Source organism: Carcharhinus amblyrhynchos, unplaced genomic scaffold (genome assembly GCF_965287045.1).
Source record: "Carcharhinus amblyrhynchos unplaced genomic scaffold, sCarAmb.v2.hapA scaffold_85, whole genome shotgun sequence".
Classification (NCBI taxonomy): Eukaryota; Metazoa; Chordata; class Chondrichthyes; order Carcharhiniformes; family Carcharhinidae; genus Carcharhinus; species Carcharhinus amblyrhynchos.
The window spans coordinates 199,703-219,262 of NW_027649825.1; the positions used below are offsets into that span (position 1 = coordinate 199,703).

The 19,560-nt window shown below is 43.2% G+C and overlaps 1 protein-coding gene across 2 annotated transcripts in view; it reads left to right on the forward strand.

The window, feature by feature from the left end:
* Nucleotides 1-19,560, forward strand: part of smad10a (SMAD family member 10a) — a 71,903-nt gene that overhangs the window by 43,290 nt on the left and 9,053 nt on the right. For both annotated transcript variants that reach the window (XM_080182726.1, XM_080182727.1), the window contains 8 exons: nt 336-569; nt 2,737-2,895; nt 4,361-4,474; nt 6,132-6,212; nt 8,474-8,527; nt 9,169-9,352; nt 10,493-10,661; nt 14,069-14,207. In XM_080182726.1, the coding sequence (XP_080038852.1) occupies nt 336-569; nt 2,737-2,895; nt 4,361-4,474; nt 6,132-6,212; nt 8,474-8,527; nt 9,169-9,352; nt 10,493-10,661; nt 14,069-14,207 (1,134 nt within the window). The remainder of the gene's footprint in view (nt 1-335; nt 570-2,736; nt 2,896-4,360; nt 4,475-6,131; nt 6,213-8,473; nt 8,528-9,168; nt 9,353-10,492; nt 10,662-14,068; nt 14,208-19,560) is intronic.

Sequence of the window (19,560 nt, forward strand, 5' to 3'; positions counted from 1 at the left end):
TTGTGGAGTAGGCAGCTTGTCACAGAGGGGAAGGTTGCTTTGTAATGCTGAGAGTGAAGAGGAGGTGAAGACATGCTGGAGGGGGCACAAATAGCGGAAGATGATTCATTAAATACAGAGTGCGACCGTTGTAGATATGGATTATAATGAAATCAGTAGTAGGCCAATGACGACTATTATAAAGCCATCAGCCACTTTTAAAAATGCTAATCATCTGTTATCTTTTAAATTGTGACACAGCCCAATTTTTTACACGTCCTGAGTCCTTGGACTGTTTCCTTCTGCCTTTGATAATCTTGTCACTAAGTGGTTGTTCTCTTGTATGTATGTGACAGCTCCGCCCACTCGTCTGGTGAAGGATGAATTTGTCCACGAGTGTGTGCAATTGGATGGGCCACAGGTTATGCCACATCCTGAAGAGCATGGGCTTCAGCCAGTCAAACATTCAACTGGTACACAACCACCTTCTGAGACCTACTCCCAATCTCTGCCACCACCAATACTTCCCTTAGGAGAGACATCCAGAGCAACTGTGCACAGTTATCCCAACATCCCAATGACTCCTCCACGTGAGTACACTGTGTTTAATCAAACACACAACCATATCAATAAGTATCAGACAGTTTTTCTGTAGTGCTAATGGCACAGTCGCACCCCTTCAAACTGCTGTTTATAGGCTTTGTTAAGCTTGTGTTAACTTGGTATTTTGCACCACTTCTGAAAAGCTGCTGCGAATTTCCACTGAGTGTGCCTATGATTAAGGTACCTGAGGATCTGGAGAATGTCCTGTTCAGTGCTGACTGTCAGAGGACTTTCTGGCAGCTTGTTTGTGCTGGATTACAGTTGGTTAGGTTCTGTACATTTGCACCATTACAATTAATGGAAATGGGATTTGGGAAATAGTGAAAATGTTCAGTCCAGACTTCAGCCTGCGTATAGAACATAGAACAATACAGCACAGTACGCTTCGGCCCTCGATGTTGTGCCGAGCTACGTCCAAACCCAAGATCAAGCTATCCCATTCTCTATCATTCCGGTGTGCTCCATGTATCTATCCAGTAACCACTTGAAAGTTTCTAAAGTGTCCGACTGCACTATCACAGCAGGCAGTGCATTCCACACCCCAACCACTCTCTGAGTGAAGAATCTACCTCAGACATCTTTCCTATATCTCCTTTATAGTTATGCCCTCTGGTAACAGCTACATCCACCCGAGGAAATAGTCTCTGCACGTCCACTCTATCAATCCCCCTCATCATCTTATAAACCTCTATTAAGTCGCCCCTCATCCTCCTCCGCTCTAAAGAGAAAAGCCCCAGCTCCCTCAACCTTTCCTCATAAGACCTACCCTCCAAACCAGGCAGCATCCTGGTAATTCTCCACTGCACTCTCTCCAATGCTTCCACACCCTTCTTATAGTGAGGTGACCAGAACCGCGCACAATATTCCAAATGTGGTCTCACCAAGGTCCGGTATAGTTACAGCATAACCCCACGGCTCTGAAACTCAAACCCTCTGTTAATAAATGCTCACACACTACAAGCTTTCTTCATGGCTCTATCCACTTGAGTAGCAACCTTCAGAGATCTGTGGATATGAACCCCAAGATCGCTCTCTTCCTCCATATTCCTCAGAACCCTGTCGTTGACCCTGTAATCCGCATTCAAGTTTGTCCTACCAAAATGAATCACCTCTCACTTATCAGAGTTAAACTCCAGCTGCCACTTTTCGGTCCAGCTCTGCACCCTATCAATGTTTCTTTGCAGCCTACAAGAGGCCTCCACTCATCCACTACTCCACCAATCTTGATGTCATCAGTAAATTTACTAACCCACCCTTCATCCCCTTCTTCCAAGTTATTGATAAAAATCACAAATAGCAGAGGACCCAGCACTGACCTCTGTGGTGTACCACTGGTAACTGGCCTCCAGTCTGAAAATTTTCCTTCCACCACCACCCTCTGTCTCCTATGAGACAGCCAGTTACTTATGCAATCGGCCAAATGTCCTTCTATCCCACACCTCTTTACTTTCTTCATGACTCTACCTTGGGAAACCTTATCAAATGCCTTACTAAAATCCATGTGTACAACATCAACTGCTCTGCCTTCGTCCACACACTTAGTTACCTCCTCAAAGAATTCAATCAAATTTGTGAGGCAGGACCTACCCCTCATGAAACCGTGCTAACTATCCCGAATTAAGCTGCATCTTTCCAAATGGTCATAAATCCTATCTCTCAGGACCCTTTCCATTAACTTACCGATCACTGAAGTAAAACTAACTGGCCTATAATTTCCAGGGTCATTTCTATTTCCCTTCTTGAAGAGAGGAACAACATTTGCCACTCTGCAGTCCTCTGGTACAATCCCCGTGGACAGTGAGGACCCAAAGATCAAAGCTAAAGGCTCTGCAATCTCATCCCTTGCCTCCCAAAGTATCCTGGGATGTATCTTACCGGACATTTCATTACGCTTTGTTCCTAAGGAAGAAACGGCTCCAATGCCTTGGAATGGTGCACGGGAACTAGAACTCTGTCTCTTCTCCCTACATCGCTGTCCCATGTGTGCCCTACTTACCATGCTGCATGTGTGTCTGTGTCGGTCTCTCTCAATCCTCCCTGTTTTCCTCCTGTGTGAATGGGTAGAACACGTTTTAAGTATCTCAAGTGAAGAATTGCTTTAACATTCATAAAGTAAATATAAATGTAATAAATTTTTCTCTCCCTCTCTCTCAGCTGCCAGCAATTCTCTCATTGCTATGAATCATAATGAAGGATTGTTACAGATTGCCACACCGCTTCAGCAGATGGCACCTCCTCCAACACCACCACCTCCTGTCCCTCCTCATCCATCTCAACAAAACGGATATCCGCCACCAAAACAGTCATACCAGAGTAAGTGGCCATAAATTTGTTGGGCACATTGAAATATGAAATTACCATGCAACTAAAAAGCTAGTAAAGTTTCCCTTCATAGTCTTCCACCTGGGAATTTTCACTAAGGTACACTGTGAGCGCAGTCAATGGTTGTGTTAATTAACAACAGATTTTCCTGAAATTAACTCTTAGAGGGCATGGAGATTAAAGTTTATAGCAGATTGTTCCAGTCCTTAAGTGTTCTTGGGAGAAACCAGATTGGCTGATGAAGTACACTGGGGTGTATACAGTTGGAGTTGTTGGTGAAAAACTCATGAAGAGGATCCGTGCTGGGGCCTCAGCTATTTACGTTCTATGTTAATGACTTAAAGGAAGAGGCAGAGTGTTGTCCTCAAGTTTGCCACTATAATTCCAAACTAGGTGGAAAGGTAAGCTGTGGGGAAGGCACAGTAAAGAAGTATAAGCAAGTTGAGTGAGTGAACAACATGATGGCAGATGGAATGTAATGCAGGGATGTTTGAAGTTATTCATTTTGGCAAGACTGGGAAAGCAAAATATTGTTTAGAAGGAGTAAGACTTGTAAGTGTTGATGTTCGAAGCGATTTGGATGTGTTCATGGAAGAATGCAGAAAACAAACTTGCAGCAGCAGCGAGTCATTGAGTAGACCATTGAGGTAAAATGTTAGCTCAGTTTCTTTCCACAAATGCTGCTTGTAGTACCAGCATTTCTGTTTCTGTTTAAAATTCTAGCATTCTCAGTATTTTAACTTGATTCAATGGACTGAATAGCCACATGTGGCACTAAGAGCAGGTTAGAGACTGGGAATTCTGCAGCAAGTAACTCACCTCCTGACTCAAAGACTGTCCTGTCTACAAGGCACAAGTCAGGAGTACATGGGAATACTGTCCACCTGTTGGGATGAGTGTAGCCACAACAAGACTCGAAGCTCGGCACCATCCAGGCCAAAGCAGTCCACTTGACTGGCATCCTAGCCATCAGCTTAAACATGTGCTCCCTCCCCTACAGCACTCAGTAACAGTTGTATTAACAATGTGAAAAATGAACGACGACGACAACAACTCACCAAAGATTCTTTGACAGCATCTTCCAAATCTGTGATCTCCATTATCCAGAGGGACCAGGACAGCAGATGCATGGAAATGCCATCGCCTGCAAGACTCAGTCCAAGTCACACACCAACCTTGCTTAGAAATCTATTACCGTATTTTCATTGCTGCTGGATCAAAATCCTCTTGCTAACAGCACTCCCTACTCCATGTGGGGTGCAGCATGGTCAAGGCAGCTCATGTAATTGGAGACGGGCGACAAATGCTGCTTTTGTCAACAATGACTACATCCTGTGAAAGAATTAGATGAAACTCATAAAGTCTTTGCTTTCTTGGTTGTTTTATGAAATAATCAATACGTTTTGAAGAAATCATGTTCGGTTGCAACCGTCTGAGATATTTTCCTCTTCCACAGATACCACAGCAACTTGGACAGGCAGTAGCACAGCAGCTTATACGCCAAGCATCGTCCCCCAGCAGAACGGACATGGGCATCACCAACCACCACTCCATCACCCCAGCCATTACTGTGAGTATGTCATGCTGTGTGTGTGAAAATCCAGATACGGGGCCAGTTTGGAGCACGATATAATTGGGTTTTACAAATCCAGAAACTCATTACAAACACCATTTTCACAGTCACTCCCTCTGACACAATTGCATTTTGATGTGAATGCAGCTCCATATAAACTGTGTGCAACTAGACTCCGAGTTTTCCAGCACTTCTGTTGTGTCTGCACCAGTCATTATGCACCTATCTATTCTAATTCCATTTTCCAGCACTTGGTCCATAGCCTTGTGTAAGGCCTCACACCTCAGCTAAATGCTTCTTCAATGTTGCTCCCACCACCCTTTCAGACAATGATTTCTAGGTTCTCACCACCCTCTAGGTGAAAATCCTGAAATCCCCTCTATATTTGCTACCTCTAACCTTAAATCTATGCCCCCTGATTATTAACCCTTCTGCAAAGGGGAAAAGTTTCTTCCTATCTGTCTGTCACAGTTTTGTATACCTCAGTCAGTGCCCTTGCCAATACTTCTGTACTCTCAGGGAAACAACCCCAGTCTCTGTTCATAACCTAAGCAGTCCAGCCCAGGTAACATCCCGGTGAATCTCTTCTGCACCCTCTCTGGTGCAATCACACCCTTTTTATCGTGTAGCAACCAGAATTGCACCCACACTATTCTAACAGGCGTTTTCTACAGCTCCATCATAACCTCCCTACTCTGAGACGCTATGACTTGGTTAATAAAGGTGAGTATCCATATACCTTCTTAAGCACCTTATGTCTCCTGCTTCCTTCAGGGATCTTTGAATATGCACCCCTAACGTCCCTCTGGTCCTCTACTTTCTAGTGTCCTACTGTTGGTTGTGCATTCTCTTGCCTTGCCAGTTCTCCCAAAACACATCACTCACGTTTTTCAAGGTTAAATGCCATTTGCCACTGTTCTGCCCCTCTGACCAGCCCATCCTGAAATCTAAGGCTTTCTTCCTCACTATTTATCACACCACCAATTTTGTGTCATCTGTGAATTGACCCTACTCATTCACAACTAGATTACTCCATCTAAACCTCCAAAAATTGAACCTGCACTGTGAACCTGTGCCTATGTCTAGATCACTGTGTACACTACAAACAGCAGGGGACCCAGCATCAATCCCTGTGGCACACCACTGGACAGTCAAAAGCCTCACTGCTTATCAGTAACTCGTAGTTATGTTTTCATGTAGACTAATTCTTCATAGTTTCTGTTGTTGCGTACGATTGCCATTTTGTCGTGTGAAGATATTAATTATAAATCTGTCTTTGATTTTTGTACCAGTCGACCCCGACATTTTCCTTTGCAGAATCTATCTGCTTTGTCTCCACTTGGTTATCAACTGATTACAGTTCACTGAAATTTGGGGATTGATGTGGACTGGAATCCCAATCATTAGGTTGACTAAAGGAACCAAATTGACCATTGCTTTAAGGTCAGCCCGGTTTAATAGCTGCAGGTGCATTGACTAGCTATTTGGCAGGGAGGTTTCACAATTAATATGATTCCATTGTAAAGAGAAATCAAAAGCACTAGAATCGTTAAATTAGTATGTTCTGTGAGTTATCTGTCCAGAGTGCACATTAAGTTGATAAGTTGTTTTACAAAACCTCACTGCTCAGTGTGCACGATTGTTTGATCCTCAGGTCAGCCATCGCAAACAGCTGTGATACCATTTCTCTTGCGTCACACTGCCTCATCTTCACAACCACGCACACCACATAATGGTGAGTAAGCTTTGACCTGTCTTTTTAAAATCATGGAAATACATTTGCACAAGTGTTGTTTTTTTATCTTCATTGCAGTTGCATTGGGAAAATGGGCAGATTTGCAATAAAGGGTGTGGTAACCTTACAAATGAAATGGATAGCATTTTTATTACCAATGCAACTCAATTATCCCAGTCAAAGAATTTTGCCAGAGTTTGGAAATTTCAGCAATGAGGAACGATTGGATAGGGCAGGGTTGTCTTCCTTAGAACAGAGGAGGCTGAGGGGCGACCTCACTGAGCTGTACAAAATTATGAGGGGTTGAGATAGGATAGACAGGGAAACTTGATTCTCTAGCTGAGGGGGTATAGATTGAACTGATCAGTAGGAGGATTAGAGGGGACCAGAGAGAAAACCTGTGTGGTGGCTATCTGGAATTTGCTGCTTAAGTCAGTGGTTGAAGCTGAAACACTTCAGATCCCTGGATCTGTATCTGAGGTGCTGTAACCTGCAAGATTACGCACCAAGTGCTGGAAAGCAGGATTAAAATGAGCAGCTGGTTTATTGTTCCCTTTTTTTGGGCTAGCACAGACATGATGAGTTGAATGGCCTATTTCTGCACTTTTTCATGATCCTATAAAAAAGAAATTTGGTCTACGTACCAGTGAGATAACTGTAACCCACAGCAGGTCAGGCAGTATTAACATTTCAGCTTGTGATGACCCTTCATTAGAACTTGTCCTCTAATTTATAGCCCTCTTACCTTCCTATTTCATACTACCTATTTCTTCCAATCTGTTGTACACGTTATGTAATGCTTTTCATTGCCTCAGGTTACTATCCTGTGATTATTCCTCTCTCCACTTGCACTGTCTGTATCTGTAAAGACTTGGTCACCTGAAAAGACTCGCATTCCAACCATTATCTTTCAGTTGTGCCTCTATCTATATATACTGTGTTTGTGAAACCTACCTCTCCACTTAACTGATGAAAAGGCAGCGCAGCAAAAGCTCATGCAACCAAATAAACCTGCTGCACTTCAACCTGGTGTTGTGAGACCTCTTACTCAGGTTATCCCAGATAATGTGAATGAGTTTTTGAAGTGTCATTGTAGTTGTAATGTTGGAATCATGGCAAACAGTTGGTGCACAGCAAGATCTCACAAACGCAAATCATAAATTGACCAGTTAATCTGCTTTTATGATTGTCGTTGAGGTATAAATATTTGTCAGGACATTGACGACAACTCCTACTACTCCATTTCAAAATAATGCCATGGAATTTGTAGAACCATAATAATCCCTACTCTGAAGAAAGAGATCATTTGGCCCATCAGGTCTGCACTGACTCTCTGAAGAGAGCATCACACCCAAGCCCTCCCCTCTACTTTATCCCTATAACCCTGTACATTTAGCACAGCCAATCCACCCTAACCTGCACATCTTTGGACACTAAGGGTCAACTTAGCATGGCCAATCCACCCTAACCTGCACATCTTTGAATCCTTTAAGTCCACCTGAGAGGGAAATCTGAACCTTGGTTAATGTCTCAGCTAAAGACAATACCTTTAACAATTTAGTGCATGTCCCCATACTACACTGAATTGTGTGTTCAAATCTTGATTTGGGACTTGAAGCCGCAACCTTTCTGATTTAGCTGGGTCCTGCTAGCACTGAGTGTTATTGACGCCATAAACCAGTGTAAGGTCAGGAAGGAGAGGGGCGGTGTATGATTCGAACTGGAAGGAGGATAGAATAAGGGTACAAGAATTTTCGATGAATTGATATTTCTGGAGGCTTGCCAGCAGAGCATTGCAGGAGTCAAGTTTGGAGGCGAAGTCATGGATGAGGTTTCAGCAGTACACCTGCAGAGATGAGCAGTGTTAGAGCTGAAAGCCAGTAGCTGTGAGTAAAGTAGGCAGGGAATTCCCCTGAGGAAGACGATACTTCCCTCGTGCTGAGGTTTTGCGGTTGTACTGATGAGGGAGGTGTCGGGTAAAAGCCCATGACCACAGTCATACTGTGCAGAGAAGAATTTCCAGATCTGTAAATGGCGGGGCGGGGGGGGTGTTAGATAATCAGTTGTTATCATTTACTTCAAATTCACTTCCATATCATTCACTCTCACCGGGAGCTTATCAGTTCTGTTGGGAGTTATTGAATTTATATGAATTTCAGGCTGAATGAACTGTAATATACCTTTTGAGAATGCCTATTAAAATTAGTGGTATTGATACTTTCATATTGCTGAACTTTATAACAGTTAACTTGTGCCTCTAGGGTCATCACATCACAATGGTGCATCGTATCAACAGCCAATTTCCAATCATCCAGGTAACTAACTTTCCAAACATGCATAGAATTAAGTTGTGTAAACAACACAAGCATCTGGATCGACTGCTGTCTGTTCTTGTTTATGCTTCACATGAGCCTCCTCCCAATCCCTTTTTGAATTAACCCCATCAACATGTTCTTCTATTCCTTTTTCCCTTCTGTACTTAACAAGCTTTGTTTTAAACTATATCTGTGCTATTGGTTTGAGCTGCTCCATGTGCTCAGAAATTTCACATTCTCACCACTCTGGGTAAAGAAGTGTCTCCTGAATTCTCTATTAGATTTTTAATTGCTATCTTGTATTTATTATCCATAGTTCTGGTTTCCCCACGGAAGTGGAAATATTTTCTCTATGTCCACCCTCTCCTGTCTCTTCAGTGTCTTGAAGAGCTTTATTTTAGAGAAGTGTTTGTAGCCTATTCAAATTATACTGCCGAGGATATCCAGTCAGTTCTGGTATCATTTCCAGTGGCTCTATATTGTTGTTACAATATGATGCACAGTTCTCAGTGTGTAGCAAACGTACCAGTGTTTGTATTTGTCAGCTGTGTTGTGATTGTTTTTTTTCCCTTTTCCAATTAGTTTCCTCACATCTTCCTTGCTCTGTCTATCCACTTCCTCTCGTGTTTGCTCCTCTGCAGGCCCTGAGTTCTGGTGTTCAATCACGTACTTTGAGATGGACGTGCAGGTGGGAGAGATGTTCAAAGTTCCCTCTAGCTGTCCAATAGTGACAGTTGATGGTTATGTGGATCCTTCAGGAGGAGATCGTTTCTGTCTCGGCCAGCTTTCAAATGTACATCGGACTGATGCCAGCGAGAAAGCCAGGTCAGTGTAAAGAACACTGTTGTAAGGGACAGTTTGGCTGTCTAAAATACATTTATACTTCCTCACCTCCACCCATACAAATATTGTGCGTTTTTTGGGTGATGGGAGATCTGTTACCAGCCCGCTGCATGTTACTCTTTGGACTAGACATCCAAAATGACAGCACAAGATCTTTGTTTAAATTTTTACATTTGCTGTCTGAGAATTGAACCTGCCCCATATGATTTGTGAGCCTGTGCCCGCTGTGGATGTACTAAACCAAAAACTATTAGAGACTTTTGCTCTTGGATTCCTGAATCTGAGTGGCTGAATGTGTGCATCAACTGTTACATTAAGCCATCATGAATAGGAGATTCCAAGTTTCAGTGTCGTTCCTGTGGCTGACACATCCAGACATCGTGTATTAGAGAAAACTCAATGTACGTTTTATCCTGCACCATTCTTTACGATATGGAAGATGGTCATTATGCTCTTGAGATATTGTCAGCCAGTCCCATTTCTCACAAAACCCTCTCTGAGTAGATTTATAATTGAGCACTGTATTTTTGCAATGATGCACAATGGACTGGCATGTGCCACAGTGGTCAGCGTTGCTGCCTCATAATGCCAGGGACCTGGGTTCAATTCCCGGTTTGGGTCACTGTGCAGAGTTTGCGCGTTCTCCCCATGTCTGTGTGGGTTTCCTCCCACAGTCCGAAAGACATGCTGGTTAGGGTGAACTGGCAGTGCTTAATTCTCCCTCTGTGCATCTGAACAGGCGCTGGAGAGTGGCGACAAATGGATTTTCACAGTAACATCATTGCAGTATTAACGTAAGCTTACTTGTGACACTAATAAATAAACTTTAAACATATCAAACTGGATTGAGAAGACCAAAGTAAATTTAGTTCTAATTCTGCCCTGGGCTATAGGAGCAAAGAACATGCTTATCTGTAGGATCATTTCACTTTTTGTCTGAATTCTAACATAATTCTCAAGTGAACCAATAGTGTGTTCACCCCTCTGCACCATTTGGTTTCCCCTTCCTGGCAGGGAAAGACACTTTACCAAGCGTTGTATGTCAGCGTAACATGTTTAGAAGTGCAGTTGTGAGGTTGTAGATGTTAATTAAAGGACAGCTTTTGTGTTGTGGTTTTGCAGATTACACATTGGTAAGGGCATCCAGCTGGAGTGTCGGGGTGAGGGTGATGTCTGGATGCGATGCCTCAGTGACCATGCTGTATTTGTGCAAAGCTACTATCTGGACCGAGAGGCAGGTCGGGCACCAGGAGATGCTGTACATAAAATTTATCCTGGTGCATATATCAAGGTGAGGGTGAATAATTAATTTCTATTGAAATAAGTGTTGCATATACATCATTCTCAATATAAGCCATGTTGTTGCAAATGAGCACTCATATCTAAGGAAATTGAGGGGAAAGTAAGTCTCCTCAGGTTCTTGTGTACACAGCAGCTGTATCAAAACTTCAGCTTAATTTACTTGTGTTCTCATAAGTAAATGTCCCAAAGCAGCTTTAAATACTGAATGATCATACACTGGCTGTTTAGTCACCTGAAGTGTCAGATCAAACACATTCACGCCTTCTAAGATCCATCATAAATCAATGTATTCTAATTCTTGGCTCTCTATAACCTTTCATTGAGGGCTGAAGGGCCTGTACTGTGCTGTAATGTTCTATATTTCTTAATTTCATGCAAAAAGGGAGTGCAGAGGAGGGTCACTAGGCTGATACCGGAGTTGAGGGGGTTGAGCTATGAGGAGAGGCTGAATAGACTGGGCTTGTACTCGTTAGAGTTTAGAAGAATGAGGGGAGATCTCATTGAGACGTATAAGATGATGAATGGGATGGATAGGATAGAGGTGGAGAGACTCTTCCTGCTCAGAAAGGACAGTAGGACTAGGGGGCACAGCCTCAAGATAAAGGGGGGGGGCGGTTTAGAACGGAGTTGAGGAGGAACTTCTTCACTCAAAGGGTGGTGAATCTCTGGAATTCTCTGCCCGTTGAAGTGGTGGAGGCTGCCTCGCTAAATATATTTAAGACGCGGGTTAATGGGTTTTTGATAAGAGAGGGGATTAAGGGTTATGGGGAGAGGGCGGGAAAGTGGAACTGAGCCACGACAGATCAGCCATGATCTTATTGAATGGTGGGGCAGGCTCGAAGGGCTAGATGGCCTACTCCTGCTCCTATTTCTTATGTTCTTATGTTCTTAACATCATAAACACCCAACAAATATGTTATTATATACTATCCTGATGGTTTTAATCTTGTTTTGTAACTGCATGTCACAAATTACAAATATTTAACCAAAACATACATCAGTACATTAATAAGCATGATTAATAGTAATTATATATCAGGATTATCATAACTCAGATGTGACTTTCCTCCTGCACCCTTGAATTCTGAACAGAACAGTAACAATTATATAGTTTTTGGCCATAACCTTGTCAAGGTCTCCCAAAGGAAGTGAAGCTATATTAAAGTGGCAATGAGCAGATTCATTACCACCTTTAAACTTCAATCCAGTGGGATTTGTGTTGGGGAGAACATCACCATCTGCCAATTGGCTGCTGCATTTCCTACATTTCACCACTGATGAGCCTCCAAAAGGACTTTGTTGGCGGCATTGTGCTTTGGAGCATCCTGAGGTTGGGAAAGGCACTCCCTCGTGTTGGGAAGTTGCACATGTAAGCTTAAAAGTGTGGTGTTTGACAAATGTAACTCATGAAGAGAAATGCTAAAACCAAAAGAAGAAATCATAGCATTGTCTCTGTGAAAAAAAAACAGATGTGTTTGTGCATTTTAATTTTAATTTGCAGACAGCAGGCTGCAGAAGTGATTTGTGTAATGTAGAAAAGCCTTGCAGTCAGTGTTCCAACCTAACAAAGCAGGGTTTTAAATTGGACCAGTGATATTAAAGCAAGCACGCAGAGGCACAGAACCAGTGGAATTCAAATGTGAGAGTAGTTGACAGCCTTGAACCACTCAGATTGCAGGAATACTGTGAGGTAATTCCAGGTATATAAACTCAGATAAAAGGGCTAACTGTCAGTGTATACTTGCCACCTTTTGAGTCGGAAGGAGGGTCGGTGAGGCTCTCGTAAATCCTGCAGTTTCATGTACGTCTTCACAAAATCACCATTAAATAGAGAGAGAGAGACCAATTCAAAGTATTTCAGAAGAGATCATCGTCAAAAAAGGTTTATACCTCCAAAAGATGCTTGTTTATATATTAGTTGAGTGTGTGTGAATTCTGGAATGATTTATTTCATTATTCTCAAAGGAGTCTTGTAATATTTGAACAGTGTTCTGTTGGGATTTTATTCAGTTAGTTAATTATTTTAATAAGGTTGTCACCAGTTTAAGAATAAAGACCTGTCAGTTGTTCGTGATAGAGTGTGTCAGATCCTGACCAAAATTTACCAAAACTTTCCACTACCTCTAGCACACTCTTATGAGATTACGAGGCATGGCATTATTCCTTTGAGTGGTTCCAAAAATTCAGTAGAGGGAAAAATCAGCTCTGCATCGTAACAAGAGTTAGGAGTTGTACAGCGCAGAAAAGGCCCATTGAGCCTGCACAGACAGCTCCCACTAAGGGAATGCTATCCCTGTTTTCCAGCACTTTTCCCATCCTGGAATGTTATGATATTTCAAGTGCTCATCCAAATACTCTTTAAACATTGTAAGGTTTCCAGTCTGCACTACCTTCCCAGGCAGTGCATTCCAGATTCTCGCCACCCTCTGAGTTAAAAACGTTTTTCTCAAATCCCCTCTGAATCTCTGGCCCCTCACCCTAAAACTATGCCTCCTCATTGACCCCTGAACCAAGGAGAATAACTTGTAAAGTTTATTTATTAGTCACTAAGGCTTACATTAACACTGAAATGAAGTTACTGTGAAATTCCCCTAGTTGCCACACGCCGGTGCCTATTTGGGTCAATGCACTGAACCCACACATCTTTCAGATGTGGGAGAAAACTGGAGCACTCAGAGGAAACCCACGCAGACATGGGGAGAATGTGCAAACTCCACACAGACAGTGACCCAAGCCAGGAATTGAACCCAGGTCCCTGGCGCTGTGAGGTAGCAGTGCTGACCCACTGTGCCATACGCGTCCTTTCACCCTGTCCATCCCTCTTGTAATCTTATGCACCTCAATCGCACTCCCGCTGAACCTTCTCTGCTCCAGAGAAAACAATCCAAGCCCATCAAGTCTCTCCTTGAAGCTCAAATGCTGCATTCTAGACAACATCCTTGTCGGTGAATGTCCTCTGCACTCCTGTAGTGCCATCACATCCTTCCTGTAGCGAGGTGAGCAGAACAAGGCGCAGTACTCCAGCTGTGTGCATTCTGTACAGCTCCCTGCTCTTGTACTCTGTGCCATGACTGATAAAAGCAGGTGTACCATATGCCTTCTCGGCTATCCTATTCACCTGCTCTGCCGCCTTCAGGGATCTGTGAATAAGTACCCCAAGATCTGTCTGTACCTGAGCTTCCAAGTGGCCTGCCATTCATTAAATACTCCCGTGTCGTCTTTCTTTGAACAAAATGCATCGTTTTGTACTTACCAGGGTTAAATACTATCCTTCACTACTCGCCCATCTGACCAGCCCACCTATGTCTCCCTATAACCTATGACAGAAGTCTGTCTTTCATTGCAAAGTGTTATGTTTATCGATTTTATTTTTCAGTGTGCTTTTTTTCTATGCAGGTGTTTGATTTGCGTCAGTGTCACCGACAGATGCAGCAACAGGCAGCCACGGCACAAGCTGCAGCAGCAGCACAGGCTGCAGCTGTGGCAGGAAACATTCCAGGGCCTGGTTCTGTGGGAGGTATAGCGCCTGCTGTTAGTAAGTACAAGTCGATTTCAAATACTTAATCTGTCTCTGCAGAGTAATCAAAATGATCCCAAAAATTCTTCATCTGGGAATTTAAACCAAGGCACCGTCTGTCCTCTCTGCTGGATGGAAAAGATCCCCCCCCCATGGCAATCTTGAAAGAAATGCAGGAGTGCCAGGATCTTGGCCTGTGTTCATTGTTGAATCAGTGTTACCAAAAAAAAAATTAATTGGTTGTGAAATTCTTTGGAACACCCCAAAGGGTGAGAGGTTTGACATGAATGCAAGTTTGTCTGTTCTTTGCAGCAATGTTGGATAGAAACCATAATTTCAGAGTTTGTATTTTTGTGTCAGACTCCCTGCGCAATGCAGAATTCTTGTGACTGCAGAATTGGAAACTCCTGGATACTGATGTGAGCCAGGGCAAACACATCTGCAGTAAGTGTCCATGGCTTGTGAAAGTTCAGTTCAGAGTCACTGAGGAGAAGGTGATGCATCAGGTAGGGGGACCATTACCTGGATACTTCATTCCAGGAGATTTTTGCACCCTTTAGGATAGGGCCCTCTGATTCAGTCAGTAATCAGGGGGTGTGACTGTGAATGAGGCAGACTTGGAGACCCAGAAGATAGACGTGCAATTGTCCTACAGTTCCAGAGCATGAATCAAAACAGCTGTGTTATCTTCCTGGTGCCAGGATTCAGGACAACTGCTCCGAGTGCAACAAAAACTTGCACTGCAAGGAATGATCCAGTTGTTGTGGTCCACATTGGTTTGGACCATAGAACTAGGAGAGAGGGTCTGCTCAAGGATTATAAGCACCAGGGAACCAAAATCAAAAACAGAACCTTAACCATGAGTAAATCAGCGTAGGGTAAATAAGATTAAAGCAATGAATGCGTAGCTGAGGATTGATGTGGGAAAATGGAGCTCTGGAAAGATGGGACCTGTATTGCTGGGATAATCTTCACCTGAATTGTGCTGGGATCAGTATTCTGGTGAGTTGTGTAACCAGAATGAGAGTAAGGGCTTTAAACTAAATAGGGGAAGGTATGAAGCGTGAAGAGATGTATTAAATTAAAGGGAAACAATGAGATAATGCAGCAGGTCAGCAATTTAGGTAATGATAACCAGAGTGTAGCGGTGAGGTGAGGCCAGAGATTGCAAAAATGGTAAGAAGGCAGCATTAAAAGCTGAATACTTGCAGCATTCATAAAAATATGGATGGAATTGTTAGGGCAAATAGATATAAATAAATATGTATGATCTGATAGCCACTACGGAGACACGATTGCAACGTAACCAAGACTGAGAGCTGAATATTGAAGGATATTTAACATTTCATAAAAATAGGAAACTAGGAAAAGGTGGTGGGACAGATCTGTTAATTACTAACATCATTAGTACATAGTGAGAGATGACCTTGGCTCAAAGAACAAGAATTAACTTGTGCTAAGTAATGTGGTAACGTCAGCCACAAAAGGTAGTTGGACACGTTAATAAATTCAAATTGCTTTATGTACAAAGAAACATTGAAATATAATACAGCAAGAACTCTGGAGCAGGAGTAGCCGCTCGTACACAGGTCCCTCTTGGAAGACAAAACCTGCGCTATCGATAACATCACCCTGCGCACGTGGAGAACCATCAGAGATATCAACAAAAGAAGATGCTTCTCCTCTCGCCCTGGAAATTAATCCCCTTAAGGAAATACAGTAAATCTGATGTCAGTCTTTCAGGAACTTTGTGACTGTGCTGTGATCTGCACAGTATTCTGGTGACTCTGCCAATTATGTGAACTTGTGGGCACAAATCTTCCTCCACTTTGCCTTTCGTAGCATAGGGCACTGTTCTGGGCTTGAAAAAGCGAGGAGTTGCTTGAGAATATACGAACAACTGTGGCACCATGCAATGTACCCAGTTCATCCTTGAACACCTCAGGGTATTTCTGGATACATCCTCCCTCACCTGTGTGCTTCATCTCACCCCAGTTCAACCAGTCTCTCCCCTTCTCTTTCATCTCCAAGAAGTGCGCTTCCCACTTCTTGGCTGTTGTACGTAATGTCCATCTCTTTAATGCCCCAAGCAATGATATGGTCTCTCTGGTGTACGCCCAAAGTTTGATCTTTGCCTGCTTATGGGCTGATGCCTGCTTCGAGCCCCATATCTTCCTGAGGGTCTCCTCACTGGTTACCTATGTAGATGTTCCTGGCCCACCTCCATCTCGATTTCTTTACCATCAACCTCCACTGTAACATTAATAGGCTCTGCACACCCCTCACTCGTATCAGACACGTTGTCAGAGTGCTCCTCTGCCTGGTCTGAGCTTTCCAGGTAATGCAATGCTGACTGAGGCTTTTTTGAATTTAAATCTCTCTGCTCAGCCTTTGACTTGTTCTTAGCACCTTGGCATTTTCTAATTAAATGCTCTTTTTGGTAACACTGCCAAACAGCATCTTTCACAGAATCCCTACAGTACAGAAGGAGGCCATCCGGCCATCAAGTCCGTACCAACCACAATCCCACCCATACCCTATTCTGATCACCCTCATTTGCCCTGCAAATCCCCCTGACACTCGGGTCAATTTTAGCTTGGCCAATCAACCTAACCCACACATCTTTGGTCTGTGGGAGGAAACCGGAGCACCTGGAGGAACGCACACCGACACCAGGAGAACGTGCAGATTCCACACAGACAGTGACCCGAGACTGGAATTGAACATGGATCCCTGGCGCTGTGAGGCAGTAGTGCTAACCCACTGTGCCACCATTAGTTAACTTGCAATGATTCACATAGTGTGACCCTTCACGCACAAAACCGTCTACCATCTACACCTTTTTATTTGCAGCCTCTTTCTTGATGCAGTGCACCCTCTTGTGCAACTCCACTGGGGACTTCTGAATATCTTTTGCATTGCTTGCAGCCATTTCCATGTCCTGAGAAATTTCTAAAACCGCCTTAAAAGTATGTGTGGCTTCTCCCAGGAAATGCCACTGAATGCCTTCCATATTAATGCCACAAACTAGTCTGTCTGCATATTAGGAAGCACACCTTCTAAAACTGCCCAAACTCACAATGCTCTGAGAGCTGGCATAATTCAGCAACAAAGTTAGCTCCAGAGTGTCCTGTCTTCTGAAAATGGCTATGAAACTTCAAACATTGAAGAATCACCGAGGGTTTAGGATTATGCTGTTTCTGGACTAATGCAACCAAATCCACAGGTAGCATGTGCACTGGTTTCCGTGGCATTTCCAAATTTCTTACTAGTTTGCAGGTCTTTGCTCTCCACACACAGGAGAATTGAGCACTTTCCAGTCTCACCTGAAATTCCATGTGCCAAGAAAGTGTTGTAACATTTCCAGATATTCAGTCCAGCCTCCCTTCTCTTCTGCAAACTCACTGATAGTTCCAAACATAAACATGATGCTGCTAACTTGTACCTTTGGTAAAATTCATGGGAACCTGCTGATTTGAGCCCTAAATCACTGCTCACGTTTCAAACTGGCTGTTCGCTGTGTAAATCTTAATGCTGCTGTCTGATTGTCACATTGCTCCCTTCCATTTAGTTTTCCATTCCTTTTTAATGTGCCATTTTCTCCCCGTCTTCAAATGGATGTGGTGACTTCAGTCACAAGAGGTAGTCGAATATATTAATAAATTCAAACTGCTTTATAGACAAAGAAACATCAGAATATAACACAGCAATATTTCAGGACTGGCAACAGCAGATAGTACTCAGGTCCCTATGGAATACTAAACCCGGGTTACCACCACTGTCACTCCATATAGGCACACAACATCAGCAAATGCATTTAAATAAGATGCTTATAATAACACACTCTAACAGCAAAGTAAGGGCTCACTTCTAGGAGAAGTTTACAAGCCTCCAAGCAGTAGTTACACAGTAAAGCAGGATACACTGGAGGAAATATAAAGGGTGTGTAAGAAAGATACCGCAGTAATCATGGGTAACTTTAACCTACATATAGATTGGATGAATCAGATTGTAAAGGTAGTCTGAGACATGAGTTTGTCCATGGTATTAGGGACAATTTCTTGGAGCCAACCAGGGATCACAAATCGTGGATCTGATAATGAGCAATCTAACAGCAATGATCGGTAACCTCATAGTAAAGGATCCTCCAGGTGACAGTGAACATGATCAAGTTTCATGTTCAGTTGGAAGGGCAGAAGCATGGATCTAAGATTAGTGTTTTAAACGTGAATAAAGTTAATTATAAGCATATGAAAGGAGCTCTAGCTGAAGTGAATTGGAGAAGTAGGGTACAAAGTCCTGTCTTCACACTGAGAAGACCTTCTGTGGTATTATGTGGAACTACCACTGCTAAATGGAATAAATGTTGAATAGATGTAATAACTCGAGACTGGGCATACATGAAGCACTGTGGGCCATCAGCAGCAGAATTTTACTCAACCACAATTTGTAACCTCATGGCCTGGTATATTCCCCATTCTACCATGACCATCAAACCAGGAGATCAGCCCTGGTTCGACGGAGGGTGCAGGACGGCTGGTCAGAAGCAGCTCTAGGCTTACAAAAAACAAAGCGCCGACCTGGTGAAGCTCCAACACCGGACTAACGTGTGCTAAACAGCATAATGCAGTAGAGGAGCTAAACTATTTCATAACCAACAGATCAGATCTAAGCTCCACAATTCTGCCACATGCAGTCGTGAATGGTGCTGGATAATTCACCCACTGGGGGAAGGAGAAGGATCCACAAAGATTCATAATGATGATGGAGCCCAGCACATACGTGCAAAAGTTAAGGATGAAGCACTTGTTAAAGTCTTCAACTAGAAATATCGAGTGGATGATCCATCACAACCTCCAACTGGAGCACAAGACATGAACTCTAGAATGCTTTGTGCCCCTAGCCAAGCTGTTCCTGTCCAGCTACAACAGTGGCATCTACCCAGCAATGTGAGTAATTGCCCAGGTAGTCCTGTACACACACCGCAGGACAAATCTAATCGGTCAATTAATGCCTCATCAGTCTACACTCAATCATCAGTAAAGAGGCATTTACTGAGCAATAATTATTCACTGTTCAGTTGGGTTCCATCAGGGCCACTCAGCTCCTGACCTCATTGCAGCTTTGGTTCAAACATGGACAAAAAAGCTCAAATCCAGAGGGATTGCCATTCTCATCAAGGCCACAGGTATGGCATCAAACAGCCCTGGCAGAACTGGAGTCAGTGGGATTACCTAGCACAAAATGTTGAAAGTCAGTCATCTGGGCTCCAGCACATCATTACTACAATAGTTCCTCTTCAGCTATAGCCTTCCTTTCATCATAAGGTCAGAAGTGATGTTTGCACAATGTTCAGCACCATTTGCGACAT